General features: G+C 40.4%; 1 protein-coding gene across 1 annotated transcript in view; it reads left to right on the top strand.

Annotated features, from left to right (window-relative positions):
* Positions 1-19,249, top strand: part of tbkbp1 (TBK1 binding protein 1) — a 77,671-nt gene that overhangs the window by 38,115 nt on the left and 20,307 nt on the right. The window contains exons 3-8 of the mRNA XM_024803529.2: positions 1,876-2,001; positions 6,223-6,327; positions 8,722-8,869; positions 11,193-11,389; positions 13,006-13,067; positions 17,882-17,997. Of these exons, the coding sequence (XP_024659297.1) occupies positions 1,876-2,001; positions 6,223-6,327; positions 8,722-8,869; positions 11,193-11,389; positions 13,006-13,067; positions 17,882-17,997 (754 nt within the window). The remainder of the gene's footprint in view (positions 1-1,875; positions 2,002-6,222; positions 6,328-8,721; positions 8,870-11,192; positions 11,390-13,005; positions 13,068-17,881; positions 17,998-19,249) is intronic.

The raw sequence follows: 19,249 nt of genomic DNA on the forward strand, positions 1-19,249 counted from the left end.
CTCGCTGTTGCACTGGGTGACATATTCCTTCATTACCATGAGCACACTCTGCAGTTTATTTCGAGTCAGTCTCGCATACACGATTCTGAGAGTTGAAATACTCATTATAGCACCAAATGTGTATTAATGCAACGGTGAAAATAGTGCCAATCACTAGCAATTTACTCCTGCTTGAATTATGCTTACTAAAACCTGCAATAAACAGGTGTTTTAAATAATTATTGTGCTTTTCTTTTAAATGAAACTAGATGTTTGTCGCTCATTTTTTAAAATAGCTCTTTAGTAGAAGTGCGTGGGAAATTGTGGGCTTCACAGTGGTTAAGTATGAGAGCACTTGGACAGACTGAGCGTGGTGGCTTTTGATCTTTCTGACAGACATAAAAATATAGGAAATTGATGGTTTTAAGTTTAAAAAAAAAAGAAGACTTTTTTGGAGCTAAAAGTGACCATATGAGACACAGAATGTGAAAACCTACTTTTATCCAAGAAGCAGATGTCATTAATCTGTCTTTGTTTATTTTTTATACATTTTTTACCTTGTAGATGTCAATCTGTGTCCATTTGTTAAATTACTGTATTGTTATAATGATAGAAACAGATAAATAGTCACTTGTAGCCTGCTCATAAATGATTAAACCTCTGATAAAGAAACTGTCAATTGTAGTCCACACAGTGTTAACGCCACAGGCTAAAGACTAACAAGCCACCTGCATCACTAATGGGGCAAATTTCAGTGGTTAACTGACCACCTCAGAGGTGTGTGTGGGTTTTCCCTCATACCCGAGAGGTTTACTGGATGTGGAATTGACACAAAACAATGTATTATTTGTAGTTTATGCATAACAAAGTGTTCAATTAACTACATTTTTAGGTTTTTAGAGATATTTGAAGACATTGAAGGTGAGATATCAAACCCCAACAATCAGACAATACCCTATGTGCAAGCACTTGGCGACTGTGGGAAGGAAAAACTCCTTTTTAACAAGAAGAATCGTCTGGCAGAACCAGGGAGCCATCTGTAAGGACAGGGAGACTGGTTAATAAGCAACAGGCCCTCAAAACAGGAATAAAACCTTCTTGGACCTGCAGTTTGTTCAATCATGTTAGGTGAAGCCTAATAGAAAGCTAGTAGGGCATGCTTTTCAAAGCTGCCACTCTAACGATGTGTAACTTTAACTTTTTACGGAAGTTGAATTTATATTATAATTGGATTTATAAATAAATTCACATCCTCAGAAGTTGTTATCAAGAAGAAAGTTAGCAACAGAGATGAAAACTTTGTTTTTAGGCTGTAAACTTGTTTGTTGTTGTTATAAAGCTGGGCACTTTAACTTGGGAGTCTATGGGGACTGACTTGCTTTCCGAGTCACCATCTAGTGCCTATTTGAGGAACTGCAGTGTTTCTGATTTAGGCACCGGCTGCTGTTTGCATTCATCTGAGGGATCTTAAATGACATTTTTTGAAAGGGTGATTTTTAAAAAGCGCTTCATCATTCTCCAACATTTTGCCGCAAAACACGAGAAGATGGACAAACTTAGAGATGGATAGGCTGACCGACAAAGCTTAGTAATAGGCCCTCCCCAGATTTCACCGTGTGGGACGAAATTAGGAAATATGACTGGAACAACTTGACATGGAAATTCATAAATTAGTTTAAAAGCTCTGAAAAATACCCCCCTACTCCCCAATCCTATGAGTGATATCTGGGCCAAACAGAAGCTGCAGCTGATGTAAGATGAATCATTAATGATCACAGTGTGGACTCATGAAAAATTGCAGAATACAGCAGCAAAAACAAAAATCAAAACCAAGCAAACAAAAAATATAAACAAGCTCAATGTACTTTTGTCTTCTTGTTTACTTTTCCTCTGCAGTTCCCCATGATCAATGAGTTTGGTGAGGACACTAACTCCTACTGCTCATTTGAGAGCAAAGAGACGGCGATGCTGCACTCAGAAAACGGCAGCCTGCAGCAGAGAGTCAACGCCCTGACCCACGAGGTAAGAGAACAGACAAGACACAGGATTTTTATGCTGGTGCTCTATTTTGGTGGCGCGGCATAACCGGGTCTAAACCTGGCTACAGATGTGCTTATCGTGTAAACCTTCAGAAAACAAATGCTAAAGAAGGCGCGCCTTTTTACAAACACACAGGCATCACACATTTTTAAATTAGTGCACGCATAATGTGTGCACGCTGCACACAAGCACTAATTGTGGACTTTATGTGCTCCCGCTGTCCAAAACCTTGATGAATGGCTGTGCCCGAAATGTGCTCGGACTACTTGTTTCTCCTCACTTGTAACTCTCCTGTTTCAAAGTCTGTGAGAACAAGAGCGTGGGGAAATACAAGTGAGAAACGACTGACACAGGAAGGCCGTGGTAAAACTGGTAGCAGCAGCGGTAAAAAGAACTACACAGCAGAACAAAGGGAAGGAAATGGTTTATGGGAGCAGCATAAACGATTAGCGTGGGACATACAAGGTCATGGGGCGCTGATACCATGCAGTCAGAGTGATTAAAAGGCTCATGGCTGCAGGAGCATGCTCTGTTGGTACAAGACCCTGACCACAACCACCTATGCATGCTGACAGGCACAAACCTTATATTTTCAATGAAGTGGTGACCTCCAATAATCAAAGGCAGGTAGAGAAAATCGAATTACTGTACAGCCTATAAATTTACAGTTTCATGTATCATCACACAATCATGTGAACACTCGCTTTGGGAACATAATGATGCTTTCTTATGCTTTTTTCATTTTTTCTGCCCCCGTTTTGCGTATAATAATATTTTTCAGCTATTTCCTCAGTGAACCCTCATACGCACGCTCTGAGACACATCAGGGGTTTTTTCAAACTCCTACAAAATCTTTTCTTTTTATTTCACCTTTGCTTTGATGTGAGGAATTTTTTGTCCTTTACCTCTGAAACCAAATATACATAACTGTACTTTCATCACAAGGTCTGTAATTTCTGTGTTGGTGTTCCTAATTTTTTGTTTCTGACTTAGTCTATTTTTATTTGAACTTTCACCCCTTCCTAAACATAAATAAGCAGTTTTAGTGTCAAAGCAAAATGAAAAGCTATATCTGAAAATATACATTTTATGCTTTTGCCATTTTTGGTTTCATATGGGACACAGGCCCGAGTCTCTGGGTTAAAGTCCTGTGTTTGATCCTTTGACTTAGTTTAAGTGGACTTTAATAAAATGTCACTTTCGTCCACTATAAGAAGTGTATTAATGTGTTTTGCAGACAACAAATCATAATGCGTGTCCATTTTCTATGATTATTTGGGCTTCTCTTGCAGGATCCGGGCACCTTGCAGTTGCTAACCTGCATTAGTGGATGGCACAGTTAGCCTGTGCAGTGATTTCCATGACAGAAGCATGCCTGTTTTTAATACAATGCTGCCTGAGGGCCCAAAGATCACAGGGATCCAATACTGAATGTCAGCCTGCACAGATATTTCTCCAGAAAATCTGAATCTTATTATGCACATCCCATGAACTTCAAAAATACCTGATAGTTTTCTTGTGGTACATTTCAGTTTAGACATTTTAAACATTTTTTCCATATTCTATTGTGACTATAACATAGGTGAGATTTGCAGATCATTGCATTAGGTTTTTAGTTGTTTTACACAGCATCCCAAATCTTTGGAGTTAGGTTTGTTTTTTCTAGAGTTAGAGGTGAGGCCTTCTGTCCTCCAAATCGAGTCATGCAACAGGACAATGATCCCAAGCACAGCAGAAAGACTGAAAAAGGGGAAAGTGTTGCAGGGGCCCAGTCAAAGTTCAGACCTCAACCTCACCGGACTTTAAGAAAGCTGCAAAATAAATGCCTTCAAACCTGAAGCAACACTGCGAAGGAGAGTGGACTGAAACTCTGCCTCAGTGATGTGAGAGACCAACAAAGTCATACTGAAAATAATTACTTTAAGTTATAGCTGCTAAAGGTGCTTCTACATTGTTGTTTTTTTGCCACCAGACTGCAGAGATAACTTATATTTGTGAGTATGTTTGATTTAAGGATGCTGTCCCTTTAAACTGCAACTGTACGGCTCTCCAGGTAACCAGAGTTTTCAGCGTTTTCTCTCGTGATAGCACTGCCTTCAGCTACTGAACAAACCAAACTAACCACAGAAGGCTTCTGCTCTTTAAAGCCACAGCACACCTAAAAAAAACTAACATATATGATCTTCCTCTGGCCCGTAGCGCTCACTCTCTCTTTTTTAAATATCACGGAACCGCATAGCACCACAAAAAGCACGTTTATTAAACAGCTGACAAAAACGTTTTTGAGTTTATGGATGGATTTTTTCTTTTTTCTTTTACTGTACAGTAATACAGTTTTTTATTCCATTTAAGGACTCCACATTCATAACAAAGAAAAAAACAATCTTCCACCTTTTCATCGAGATTCTCAGAGTATTGTATGCTTCCTTTAGCACTAAATACTACTAATAACTGCTAACTGATTCTTTTATACTATTAATTACGAAGGGATACCAACTATGGAAAACAAACAATCCCGCCCACAGTATCTACACTGAAGTGCAAATGTAAAACGTGATAATGAATATATCTCCTTATTTTAGGAAACCGTGCGTTTGTGGGCCTCTCAGGACAGAAATCCAGCTCTGGAGTAATTCTGCTCGCCTCCGTCACGATGCTGTTGACAAGCCGCACTCGGAGGTGGGGTGCCCCCGGCCTCTCGGCCTGGGGCTCGGTCACTCAGGCACGGCTGGCTGCCGGCGGAGCTCACGGGCGCGTCACTGCAACTCCCCCTGGCTTCTGCTCCGCGGCTGCTGAGTGAGCCCTCATCTGGGACTCTCCTCAGCTCTTTCTGGGACAGTGGCGCGGCTGCCCCTCTGTTGGTCTTCCTTGGTCTCTTGTGTTCTGGGGGCCTCTGGATGTCTGGAGTTTTGATCTCCTCCATACCTGCTTCATGCCCTGGAGGACGGGACTGTGGCCCCCCCACACCCTCTAGCAGATCATTACATGAAGGAACCTTTTAAAAAACAAAAAACAAGCGCGTCCATGCTCACAGGTGTACACACGGGTGATCACACCCACAAACTACACTCTTTTTGGCTCCTACCTCAAAGCACACTGTGTTCTGTTGATCTTATGTGCTGCACAATAATGTTTAATATTTAGTATTTACTGTCATATTCCCATATATCATTGTGATGTTGTTTATTCTATTACTCTTGTTCTCTTCTGCTTGTTTTCTTTTTTCTTTCTCAGCAGGTGACCCAGGTGATTGATATATGCATTTTTTTTTCTTTTTTTTTTCTTTTTTTTCTTTTTCTGCTCATTCTGTTGGTTTTTGTTTTTTGCCCTTCTCCCCCGTCCCTCTTCTCAGCTGTTTCTCTTTCCCTCTTTCTTTCTCCCCTTCTTTCCCCCAGTCAAGTCTGTCCCATGTTCAGTAAGTGAAAATAAAATAAACAATAAAAGGTGAATCAAATGGACCATTATGGCAAGGCTGGGATGGTCAGTTTGGTAAAGTAAATCCGTTGGGCATCTTTCTTTGCCTTTAGACAACAATTCTGATGGCAAAAGAGCCAAACGGGACAGGCAAAAAAAAAAAAAAAAAAAAAAAAAAGACAAGCCGCACACGCCTTGGTGCCAGTTTTTTTCCCCTATGTTACCATAGACACACTGAATAGGCTTCAGTGCTCCACCACACAGCAGTGATATACCTTTGTCCTCTGTTTATCTCACTCCCTTGCTGCTGCTCCCGCTCTCATTTTCTGCGTAGTCCAAAGTGACCATATTTTTCCATATTCTTCAATAAAAGGCTCACTTCTGTGCCTTCATCTGCTTTGAAAATGAACTCATTTCTCTCAATTTGGTGCATGTCACTGCCCTCAGAGCTGTCTGTCTTTATGGCATCCAGTGGCATTCACCCCTCGTATTATGCCACACTGTAAGAAGATTAGATCAGCGACATGTCAAGAAATCCTTCTTTTTAACACACTTGAACATCCTTGTTTTGGAGATGAGGCAAACGCTGAGCTTTCAGGATTTCTGTGCCCCAAATTTGCTTGGTTACACAACAGTTTCTCAACCAACGCATTTGACGCCTCTCAAAATGAAAGCTGTACCCCCGTTTTGTTTCTTCTTTGTGAAGAAGTTTTAAAAGTTGGAATGAAGGGAAAAAAGTAACCCTTTTCCTTTTTACATTTCTTTCTCCTTTTCTGTATCTCGCTTCAGCTCCAGAAGAGAAAGGAGCGAGAGGAACAGCTGGAGGATGTGATCAAGGCTTACGAGAAGATTCACATGGAGAAGAACAACCTCCAGAGGGATCTCGACAAGATGGTCAGAGGCATTATTCAGTTCATTATTTTGCAGTAGCTTTCTTTGCGAGACATATGGCTCATTAAGTTTCGCAGCTTCACGTTCTGGTAATCGGGACCAAATTTAAAAAGTAAAACTCTTCATGGTTGACATCACTAAGACAACAGACAAATTGCAAAATTGAGTAAAGTGTGTGGATGGTGGCGCTGACTTGTGTGTGTAGTTTCATTGTTTTTATGAAAGCTTTTATTTTAAAACTGCAGATGTCTCAGATTCTGGAGTCCTGCATTGATTATGCTCTACTACATCATATACCATACTTCTAAGCTTTTAAAGAATGATCATCCGTGTGTGAAATGCAATGATTAGGGCGTTAATCAGCTAACAGTTAATCAGCATCAGTCCCGACAAAAGATGATCCAACAGAACAGATGAGGTTGAGATTTAAACTTAAAGGAGAAGCAGAGTCGTTGAAAAACATTAAGATCTGCTGGTGAAGACGACGACAGGAAGGAGGAATGTCTGGAAACCCTTTGTCTGGTTGGGTCTTGTCCACATCTATCCCAGCCCAGTTCCATTTGAGGTCATTGTTTATGAATGGATATAAATTTTAATGAGTTAATAAAAAAGCGAAATTGTTGCCTAACATTTCCCGGTGGTTTTGAGATTAGATTACACTTCAGTAAGTGCAATTTCTAATCGGCTCTTAACTGGATGCAACCAAAGCCGTTCAGAGCTGATTGGATAATGCACCCTGGACGACAGATGAGAAGCAGAAACCTACTGCTACTAAAAATGTACCTTGCAGACAGAATCCGAATAGGAGTAGAAGAGCAGACAGACTGACAACAGAAAAATGGGAAGATAGGATTCCGAATAAACAAGGAATAAAATAAGGAGGCAGGTGAATCGAATCAGTGGGACAAAAAAGTGACAGGAAGTAAAACAAGCTCAGAGTGATGACCAAAATAAAACAAAAAAAATACAAGAACAAAGACTTGCAAGGAAATTTGGAAAAAGTTTAAACACAAGGAAATATAAAAGAGTGCATCTACAAAATAAAGGCAAGATCCAAAGATGTTGCAAACACCCCAAACCGGACATGAATATATGACTGAATGTGGAACACATGTAGTTACAAAAATAAAACTTTAGTGTTTGCACTCATCTTAAATGAAGACATCTATTTAAACTAATAGCCATCACCAAAAGCAAAATCCAAAAGCTCACTTTACTTTAATACGTAACTGTCCTCAGACATGTTTATGAATTATTATAGTGAGTGATTTGTCCTTGGTGTGAAAAAGTCATTTTTCAAAAGTTCTCCTCTAGCGCTAAACAAAACTGCATTAAGCTGAAACAAAATCATATTTGAAAAGATTCTATTCAGTGTTTCCCCAAAGAAAATAATCTCATTTTTTAAACACAGCAAATCAAGGTTGATCCAGATCCGCCCGAAGCTGCCAGCTGAACAGATTGGCTGGCTGGTCTTCCCCTAAATGCCCTCTATGCTAATAAACCATCTCATATGATAGTGAAGTCCATCATACAGAGAAGCCTCAGCAGTTTCAGAGGTCTCAGTGATTAAGGGATAAAGTGCACCAAAGATGTTGGAACTGCTTCCTGCCAACAGCTGAGACACTGTCAATGTCACCTGAAGCTGCAGCTCGCTGTTAATTCAGCTCCGTCTACCTGTTGGGCCTCATTGACCTTTATCTTCCATCCTTTCACTCACTTACTAACATAATATACAGAACTGAAAGTAAAGTGAGGATTCAGAAGCATAATACCATTAATAGTTTTTTCACAAGTTAATTTCAAAGGTGTTTTTTGAATCTAGGGATGCTTTTTTTAAAGCATATTAAAGAACGTGTCAGAGTTCTTCTGTGGATTTTGATGTTTTTGGTGTCGAGTTGAGGCCTCTGTGCTGACAACATCCACCGCAGGAGTCATTCTTCTTTATATTTCTAAAGATGCCTCAATGCTAAACACATATTGTTTTATTTACCACCCATGTGCATTGCAAGGAAGTATGCAAATCACTTTTAAAACACATGAACAAACAAAGAAGTCTTCCCTAAGTTCACACAGTCCCTTAGCTCAGCTCCACCCCTGCTTCCCCATTTCTAACCAACTAGTTGATGTCAAAAGAAACAAAAACTAAAATTGTGGCATCAACACAACAGAGGAATTATCTGCAAACATCACTGGGTAATGATACAAATGCAAACAAGTGATAACTAAGATTACCAAAAAAGCAAATGTTTCTTTAATCTCAGCTCTGAAAGGTACTCTGGAAGTGTAATTTAAATGGTGTTTTCTCTATCCATATTTACTATGTAACATTTTTAACCTAAGTAAATAGTTGAATCCCGGTGACTTTAAAGAAAGATTTGAATATGCGTTTGATTACAGACCAGTTTGGTGGAGAAACATGTTGAGCGGATCCTGAGCCTGGAGTCAGCTCTGAGGCAGAGGGACAACTCCCTGCAGAAACTCAACATGCAGCTGCACAGCAAAGACATGCAGTATCTGCAGCTCCATGCTGGCCCAGACGCACACAGTAAGTGATCCAGCAATCTTACTCTCTATATCTTCACTATGCATCTTTATATCTGATTTTGAATAAACCATATGAGCACTGGTGTGCATCAAATGTTTCAATAGAGAGAAATGGCAATATGGTGATCAGTTTCAACCACTCACACCACAAACCAAGGCTGAAATCACGATGCATTTATGAACTCTGACCTAGAGTTTATGGACCCAATTATGGCAATTACAAAACCATCCTGGTATGATTCAGCAAGCTTGTGAAAAACCGTGCTTATAAAGCAGGGAGTGCACTAATTTCTCTCCAAAAGTGCTCAGTGAATGGCTAAGTAGCTCTGGAAAGAATATGCCCCCATAGCTTTCTGAAGTTGGATTAGGATGATTTGTGCCTGATCATTTATGTAACTCCAGCATTCAAACTCACATAATGTTTTTTGTCTGGGTTGCTGTGCAGAGGTGAGAGGAGCTGGAGTTTCTGTGCTGCTGACCCAACTTCATTGCTGACCCTCAGTTGGTACAAATGTTGAAGCCTGTTGAGGCAAATCATAAAAAATGAAAGCAACTCTCTTAAACAGAAGCAATGTTGATTTGCCTTTTTACTTATAGCATCTGTATTTGAATCAAAGTGTAGCTTATCGTCTAGAAAGGTGCTGAAATATTTATATCGCTCAAGTCACCTTTAAGGACTCCTTTTTATAGCCCCGCCACTGAGTGTAGCCATTCAGAACAACTGCTGATTTTAGTCACGATATATTGTTGCAGTAATTGGGAGAGCAGTGTCACGACAGGACAGAACAGAGTAGAGCAAGAGGCAGTGACAACAGGCCCTGGCCCTGATTAAGTGAGACACAGTAGGTGCTGAGATAGAAATGGAACTCCACCGCTATAAGCCCAACTGTAGGCTAAAGGTTAAAGCAACTTAAACAGACTACGTGATGTAAAATTTGCCAGTAGGATGCATAGAAAGGGATCAGCTGATTTACAGGGAGTGTGGCCTGACTTCTTCCTGATACATCCATCCATCAATCTATCTATTCTCTTCAACTTATCCTTATCGGGGGGGCTTGAGCCTATCCCAGCTACCATCAGTGGGGAGGCAGAGTACACCCTTGGCTCTTCTTACTGATTTAAAGTGTAAAAGAGTTTTTTTGTGCATTTTATTTACACAAACAAAAAAACAAGAAAACAGCTATCACTCTATAATATTGCTCAGCATTTTCCTGTTCATGGAGTCTTTGATCAAATCCAACAGTCTGTTTGAAAAGCATTTTAATTGAGGTCAGGTTAGACCGCAGCCTGTCAGAAAGACTCAGCCTGGACATTTTGTTCCTACTCCCCAGTCACAGAGAAAAGAGACCTGTAATCTATGCGTGAGCTGGTGACTGAAATTCACTCATTCTGGCTTCAGAAACATTTGCAGTAAAGTGACTTGCTCTGTAAATTTGGGGATTTATCTGTATTATTCAGCTGTTGCTTCCATCTGTACTGTTGAGTGATCTGTTTTGTGACTAGTGTGCATTACGAAATGCTGGAAAACCCTTGAGACAACAGGACTTATTACAATGCATTTCTATAGACTCTGCAAACATGGCAGAGCACTCCACTGTGCTTCTTAAAAAGTTTGTGAACAAACGTAGGATTTTAGATTTTAAATTCAAATTGTCTCAGCGAGTCAGTACATTATGTGACTGTAGCATCGAATTCAGGATAGGACACGCAGTCTACTTCTGCATGGAGGAGGATCTGTTGACTTAAACTGATCTAGAGTGAGTAGAAGCTAAACTCTGCCCTCTCCAACAATGTGGGCGGTTGAAAGATGGAAGAAATGTGTCACTGCCACCTCAACAGATGCCTCTGCTGATAGTATACCTTCATGAGGAGGAGGTACTACTTTGCATAGGCTTCAAATTACCTTAACGAATATTTGGAAAAAACGGTGTAAACAATGGGTTTTTTTTCCCTTAATTTATACGTGAGGAAGTGATGATTAATAGCTGCATATGAATGAGGAAAACCTGTTACTGCACATACGAGCGCTCTGTTGAGGAGGCAGGAGGAGCAGGGATAAAAGATGATACTGCTGTACTGTTACTGTCTTCTGGCTCAAGGACTGAGTCTGTGTGAGCGGCGCTGAATCACTAGCATGCCCACACAGATCACATCACCCAGGTACAAACTGAACGATGCTGCCCTTGGAAGAAGTCATCTCTTTTGCTCTTTCATACTCATCGATTGTACAGCAGCCATGGACAGCAGCACGCTGCATTAGTCAGGCGAAAACCACTCAAAGCACTGTGTTTTTTAGCGCTTTTACCTCTTCTCCTTTCTCCCAGTGCTTGACTGCCCGGCGTTGACCCTTCAGAGCTCCCGTAGCCTTGACGCCCTGTCCGACCTTAAGCTGCAGCGCCTGGAGGCCGAGCTAGAAGGGGCGCGGCACGAAGCCCAGGGGGCGTGTCAGCGGGAGGAGGAGCTGAAGGCAGAGTGCGAAAGACTAAAGGACGAGATGAGACAGCTGCAGAATAGCCAGAGGGTCAGTGTTGGCTTGTTTCAATCTGCTAGGGAAGCATTAGGAGGCTTGTGCACTGTCAGAGAAGCAGCAAACAAAAATACATTCTGGTCATGCATCCCCTGAAATGTCCTTGGAGATTTGTGATAAGCATTAAGAGAAATGAAAACTCTATTCTCCGTCCATTAGAGGAGATTCCTGCTGAATAATTCATCAAAATCCCCCATGACCTTTAAACACAGTCATTTTTTTTATCATTTAATGCCACGATTTTGTCTTTAAATAATGCATATCTACAGCTAATTAGAGTGTCCATAATTGATATTTATATATCGCAGTGTATTAAATGCAATGTGCATGATTTATATACATAAAAATAAACCATATCTGCAGTTTGCCTCATATTTAGAGATCCCTGTAAAGATCTCGCTGTTTAGTGGCAACCAGGGGTGGAGTCAAGGGGGTTTGGGTTGCTAGACATTAGGAGTCTACTTAGGTACAACAGGTAAATACTATTTTCTAGCTGAAGTCATTTTAGCGAACCGTCTCTTCACTAAGTAGTTGCTCCATGGCTGACATATCAGTGCAACCACCCATTAAAATTCTCTCATGACCTTTAAAAACAATTGCGAGAGAATAACCTGTATATCTACTGCCTCACGGTGTGCTTGTACATGTCAGCTGTGTCTGCACAATCCAATGAAAACAGCGAGAGACAAAAATTAAGCATGCAGTTGGCCACAAATGAAATCCAAAGGACATCAGCGTCTGTGCTATGCCAATGTACATAATCTCTCATCCTAATCAAAGCTGTAACAACTGTCTGGCTTCACCACCGGACCAGAGAGCAATCGGGCCAAGTCACAGAAAGCTGGTGAACACAGTAAAGCATTTAGAAGCTTAGAAGTCAGATAATTCCCTCAGTTGTTATTGGTGTCAGCCAAGACCGCATCACAGAATGCTATTCTTCTATCAAAGAGTAAAGAAAGTCAACTTTCTGTCTGCGTCATATCTGTGATGGAACAGCATGGCTAAAAAGGTGGCATCCTCCACATACGGAAGCTGTAAAGGGTACCACACATAAACCACACACTGTATATAAAAATGGACTTAGATTCAGAGTCTGAAAAGTGAAGCCTAGTCAGAAGTGTCTTAAAACTGCAATCTCTCTAATGGCCCACAGGGGGCGACTCCTCTGATTTTAAATGAGAAATCTATTTGTATACAAAGACATCTATGGAAAAGCTACCCATAATCCCTTGATTCAACCCCCTGCTAAACAATTTCTTGAGGAGTTTGTGGGCTCAGTAGCTGATATGTATTTTGTAAATGATGGTCCCCATTAGTGTCCAGAGGTCGATAACGCTCAGTTTGATGCTTAAGAAGAAAGGAACTTTGCAAACTAATGGCATGGCAGCGGTGTCCATATCTTACATGCAATATAAGCCAAGAAAACCACCACATGTAGTGCTTGAATAAATAAATAATAATGGCACAAGCCTTTTGTTTTTATGGGTACACATTCTCTTAGCTGTGTTAGTGTCAAACAGGCTTCAAATAGACTCTTGCTGTCAGATTTTTTTCCCCAATATTCTACCAGCACCTGCATGCTAATCTAATTTCATGCTCTACTTCGGCAGGAAATGACTTCTCCGTGCAAGCAGTGTGATGTGGAGTGGATAAAGAAGGTGGGAGATGAGCAGTAAGTGACCACGGCAGATCTCTGGGAGGGGAGGGGGGGGGGACTAAAGCTGATGAAGTAAATCTGAGGAGAGATGGATGGAAAGGAGGAAACTTAGTCATATGAGGAAGGAAGGATACTGGTTAAGAAACTCAGAGGAGGCAACAGTGAATATAAGAAGACTGATGCGAGGATTAGGAGAATGCTTTCACCAGGAGCTGCTGCTCATCTGTATTTTTATTCTCCCGCCGTGATGCGCTCAGGCCGACCTCCGGGGGCCTCGTTAGGCAGTAGATGAGCTCTCCAGCACAGCATTAATACAAGGGTATTCACGTTTGGACACGAACACTGCATGTTATGTATTTTCCGCTGTGTGTGCATGAAACTTTAACTCCACTGTTTGTGTGTTTAACATTTAATCAAGGAGGTTTGGAATGAAATTAGCCTGAGCAGCAGGGGGCAGTGTAAGCACAGCGTTAAGACTCCTTTCAGTCCATTTCCTCCTGTTTATTTAATAGAGACCCAGTTTTATCTTTGCATTTGTTCTTTTATTTTTATTTTATTTTTCCTCACATAAGCCATCGTGATAAATGCAGCTGGGAGTATTCATGGCCCTGCCTGTGTACAACCAATGAGAGAAATATGTTTGCAACTGAGGGGGCAACAAAGTAGCTTTTTTTCTTCTTTTTTTTAATAACCCCCCCACAGATTGTCCCAGGCATTGCATGTTTACAAGATAGAGGAGGTAAGGAAGAAAAAAAGAACGAGAAAGAATGACAAAAAAAACCACATCATGTTGGGCAATTGACTCCCACACAGCGAAACCCCAGAAGTGTTTCGATGGGGTTCAAACTGAAAGTAAATAGTTTGCCAGCGAAGACAGTCTTAGTTTTTAGCTTTTAACAAGTGTGTGGTAGAAGCCTACTGCTTTTTCCAAACCTTGGTCACCTTTTGGTTTTACTCAACAATATCACCTACTCCCACTGATATGCCGCTACTTGGTTTCCTTGTGCTTTTTCTTGTAATTGGGCTCATTTAGTGTAAACTGCACAGATTGATAGAAGAATTTTAGAATAGAACTGAATAGAATTTTGTATGTGCTGCGGAGGATATTAACACAGCATCTTTGGCCTTCTTATAATCTAGAGAGCAGCATGTGTTTGAGTTTAATTAGCTTCCCTGATATTTTTGTAGTTGTTGTAACCAGTGAACGATTCCATAAATTAATTAGCACCTTTAAATGCAAGAAAAGTTATGAAATCACCTTCCGGCAGTGCAGCCGAGTTAATTTTGCCATCCGTTAGTTACAAGATGTATCTGTTTTTGTCATGTTTCGCTTTTTTTTAACCACTTCTCACCTTTCTGATCTTTTCCAAGTCAAAATTTTCATGATCGCATTTGTGGACTTTCGTTTGCCTCACTCATGACTGATAATACGTGAAGCAGCTTGCCTCACCAACCACAAGCCACACTGCAGAGACGCTGGCAGGCACCTGGCAGTAACCCCCCCCCCCCCTACACATCACATACACACGTACACATTATGCTATACTATACTATGCTAATGTACACAGAGAGAATGACTAATTCATCTTCAGCTTTGAAAACGTGAGAGCTGTTTCCAATAAATCACAGCATAATGATTTTAAATTCAAGCGGAATTCCCGTTTCTTGTTGGAAATTCAAGTAAAAAAACAATATTAACCAAATTCTGCAATGAATTCAAACTGGATATTTATATTTTTTAGTACAGCTTGCGGGTATCTGTTTATTAATTTCTTAATGAAAAATTAGACGCATGAAACACAAGTGTTTGCTGGTGCAAACTGTATTGTTAGCATCGCTGCAGCTTGGCGTGAGAACTGTTTGACACCTCTCTTTGTTTAGCTGAAAGTGCTTGAAACATAATGCAGAAGTACGTGTGTGTGTGTGTGTGTGTGTGTGTGTGTGTGTGTGTGTGTGTGTGTGTGTGTGTGTGTGTGTGTGTGTGTGTGTTTGGACTGCAGAGTGTAAAAAGCCCCCACCACAATTCAGTGTCTGTTAAACACCCACCCCTTCAGCGAGGTCCGAATTCTAGTTTCCCCATTTCTTCTAAGCGCAATAAATATCTTTATTTATTTGTTTATCTTTCCCCGAAACTTGGCCGCACACAGTGACAAGAAGTTTACCGCCACATCACGTGGACTACCAGGTATCTGCGTGTTACCTTCCGCCTCACGCCAGGTCTATTCTGTGAGTGGTTGAACAGTAGCAGCAGGTTTGAAAAACACGTTTTCTACCAAACAGAGAGGGTCGGCGTCCACGGGCGCGTGCGGTGATGTCTTTTTTCTCGAAAATGTCTAATCCAAGATCAGATGTGAAAATCAGCCCACACTCGTCTCCCACACAAACATATACAATGTACATACCTCTGTTCCTGATCTATTCACTTGCACGAGTCTTTTATCAATGCTGTATCAGCATTATCACACCCCTCCTACGTACTGTAGTGTACATGTTACAGTATGCACACATTTACTTGCATGCAAAGTGGAGAGAGAAATAAATATAGGTGCGAGCCAAAAGGAGAGACGTATGCTGGCAAACATGTGCAGTAAGACACAAAAGCACGCACAGGTCCTGGTTTCACAGAAAAAACGACGCAGTTTATTAGTGATTAAATGCTTCGTGCACCCTTGCACTCAAGTGCAGGTGTTCACACATGGCCGCGTGACTTAGAGGTGTTGCATTCTCACCAAAACCGTAAGACAAAGATTTTCAAAACGCACAAAATTGAAACGTGCGATAACACAAGTGTGAAAAGGAAGGGGTATGCCAATCTAAAGAGAGAATTTCACTATATACATCTGCATTTAGAAATAAAGCGCCTGAGAGCCAAGAGCCACCTGAGAGTACCGAGGAGAGGAAGCGAATACACTTTATCAGCCCTTTGGCAATATTGATATTGTACGTCACGCTCCACCCACCATGCCAGTAAGTAGCGTAAATGTTTGTTATTTTCCTACGGATGCACTGAATGTATCTGCGTGTTTGTGGCCGTTATTTATCCAAAGCCACAATTAGGATAAGGGTGAACTTTGACCTTGATTCAGCTCAGCATTAGTATCGGGTTCCACCAACTCGTACCACAAAGAAGACGTTATTTGTAACATGGAGGGGGCTGAAGGGGTTTGATACCACCACTCTGTATGAGTCACAGCTTTGGAAAACTAGGTGGGCCTCCAACACAAAGCCAGCTACCCAGTGGAAGTTATGACTTCTTTTTTATTTTTATTTTTTTGTGAGCTTAACTGAACCGAGTTCCCTGTCCTTACTTATTTTGTGCCAGGTGTTAAAAATATGCCAGGATGCAGTCCTCTGTTGGCATGGAAAGCATGTTTGTGCGTACACTTTTTTGCAGATATCTTTAATAGAATACAGATATAGCAGTTCAGAGGATGATATCAGCACAAACATATGTTTCTCTAATACATTCCCATGTAGCAGGATTACGCATGCAAGTGGGAGGGCTCAATTAAATTAGTGCGCGGGAGTGCCAGAGAACATATTTTTAATTTGACAGTGTGTTTTATTAGCTGTGTAGGACGCATGCATGTTCGTTCTTTGCTTCTTTTTTTGTGTTGGTGCTGCAGTTGAAGTTCAACTCTGTTCCTATTCATGCAATAGAAATCCCCAGTACATACAGATGTGTCGTTTGCAACTTTTTATCTGCCACGATCTCTATGGAGGAATGAACTGAGTCAGATTCTCATCAAGGGGCTAAATTTGCAGTGCTTTATCAGATCTGAGCCTGGCAACAATTTGGTGCCCGAGCACAGCAAGCATCTTTCTTCACGCTTTCCTGTCTAACTGACTGTTCATATTTGCAATCATGAGATGTTTGAATTTTTTATTTTTATTGTTTTCAAGTTTTGAGAACAAAGCAAAGACTGATAAATGTGCCCCGCTGCGACATTTTAAAAGATGCAAATTCACGTATCCTTTTGTGGAACTAGTGATAATGGCAATTTCCTCTAAATGCAAGTCTTCATATAAGAAATTACTCAAATTAGTAGATTAAATAGATTATCTTGGCGGATTTCACGTTAGATTAAGGTTTCTGTCTTGCAATAAACATGAAGAAATGAGTCAATTTCAGATCAAGACTGTAGAGTTTATAAAAATTGGTGAGATAAACAGTCTTATCAGATCTGGGGCTATTGGTAGTGACTAACTACTAAATCTGCTACATTCTTGTTGAACAAAACTCCTTATATCATGGCATCTAAACTGTCAGATAAATGCTTACAGTCTGTAAAGTGATTATTTTTCATATCCACTTGCTTAATACTAAATGGCCTCACATGAATTGATATTGCAGGGTTCAGATCAGTTTTTATACTAACAAAAAAGACAAAGTCATCTTGTTGCTAGGGCTAAAAGACACACAGCCTTGTTTACGCTTCTTGAAATAGAGATGCTGTAGTCCGTATGGCCTCTCAGAGCCATGACACATCTTGAAATGGTGTGATTTTATGCACTTCAATTATACACCATGACATGAGATCTAAGAATTCAGGCCTAGAAGCCTGTCAATTCCTAATTTGCAGGTCCATGTCAGAGCTGCAGGATTCATTGAGTTTAAAGAGGAGATGCGTTTGTATTGAAGTTGCATGCATTCATTTAAAAAATGGTTCAAAGTAATTAAGATCAGTGGTGTATATTCGACAGAGATTTGACAGAAATTACTATGTGTGTGCAATCGTGCGGAGTTGTAACACCTTCTGTTAACATTGTGATCCTCTATGATTAAAAACGATGACGATAATGACACATTGCCTCGCTTTCTCCTTCAGGGTGAATTTGGCTCTGGCGTACACAGAGTTAACGGAGGAGCTGGGACGCCTCCGTGCGCTGAGCTCCAAGCAGACGGAGATCCTGAGGAAAGCCACGCAGGAGCAGGCTAGTCCAGGTTAGCATCGACAGTAAAAAAGCAAAACCCACAGCACAGCAGCACATGAAGCTCTTCAGCTGAGATAACTGGCTGTTACGCTGCACGGCCTTATCTGTAACGGATGTGCGTGTGCAGAAATGTGCGTGTACAGAAATGTGCGCGCTTCTTGTCACCTTGACATTTAAATGGAATTCCACATTAAAACGATTCAACATGTTTGAGTCACGCTAATATCAATATATTGTTGAAGTCGGCTTTATGTTTTTTATTGCACTACAGTCAGTTGTCTTCTTGTGTCCATAGGTGTGTTTTATCCTTTTTTAAACACTGAAGCTAAGTCACATTTTAGGTTAACAAGAGCAAATCTTTAGAAGCGCATATTGATTAATTATCTTTAGTTTAGCTTTTATTTTACTACCAAAAGAACAGAGACAGATTATAGATCACAATTTTATTAATTTCTCACATAATTAATATAATTATTTTGTTTTTGTAGCTGTTGCTTTATAACTAGTGCAAGGATTTTAACAGCTGTTTTTTTTGCTTTTTTGTGGATGACAAAATTAGCTTAATTTACATCGTTCCAGAAACAAGAATGACTTGATGTTTAATATGATAAATATAATCTTATTATGCTTATAATTTAGATAATATTTAAATAAACAGGAACAGTAATAACTATTTTATTTTATTTCTAGTAATTACAAATATTTTTTTTTAAATCTGAAGTAAATGGTCTCAGTCTACTTTTGTAATGTCAGTTGCTTATAACCAATTTTACACAACTGCAGAAGTACAGCATTCCTGCAGAGTTTCTGCCTAAGGCTTTTATCTTAAAAGCCAAATCAAAGGCGAGGCCACCTAGCACATTTAAAGAACACGCGGGGTTCTCGGTACAAGTCGTGCAGTCACACAAGCTACCCAACCTAGCAGCTTGCCGGCTATCAATAGCTTCCTTTGTAACACTGTAACCAGAAAATACAGTTTTTGTCTTTATTCGGACTCTGCATTCATTTATAAGCTAAGCATAGCCATATTTGGCAATAGTAATGCACTTCAGCACTTCATTTGAATTCTTATAGGAAATCTGTACAAAGGCCTTCACACACTATAGCTGTTAGAGGTCTCACATTTTAGCTTTCTTTCTAAGTCTGTTCACACTGTGGTAATAAAAAAAGTACTTAGTGCTTGAAAAACAGTGTGCAGAGTGCTCTTGTATGGCGCTAGCCTTCTCGATTTGAAGCAGTCGTTTCAAAAGTATTTCCCCTGT

This window comes from Maylandia zebra, linkage group LG8 (assembly GCF_041146795.1).
Source record: "Maylandia zebra isolate NMK-2024a linkage group LG8, Mzebra_GT3a, whole genome shotgun sequence".
Classification (NCBI taxonomy): domain Eukaryota; kingdom Metazoa; phylum Chordata; class Actinopteri; order Cichliformes; family Cichlidae; genus Maylandia; species Maylandia zebra.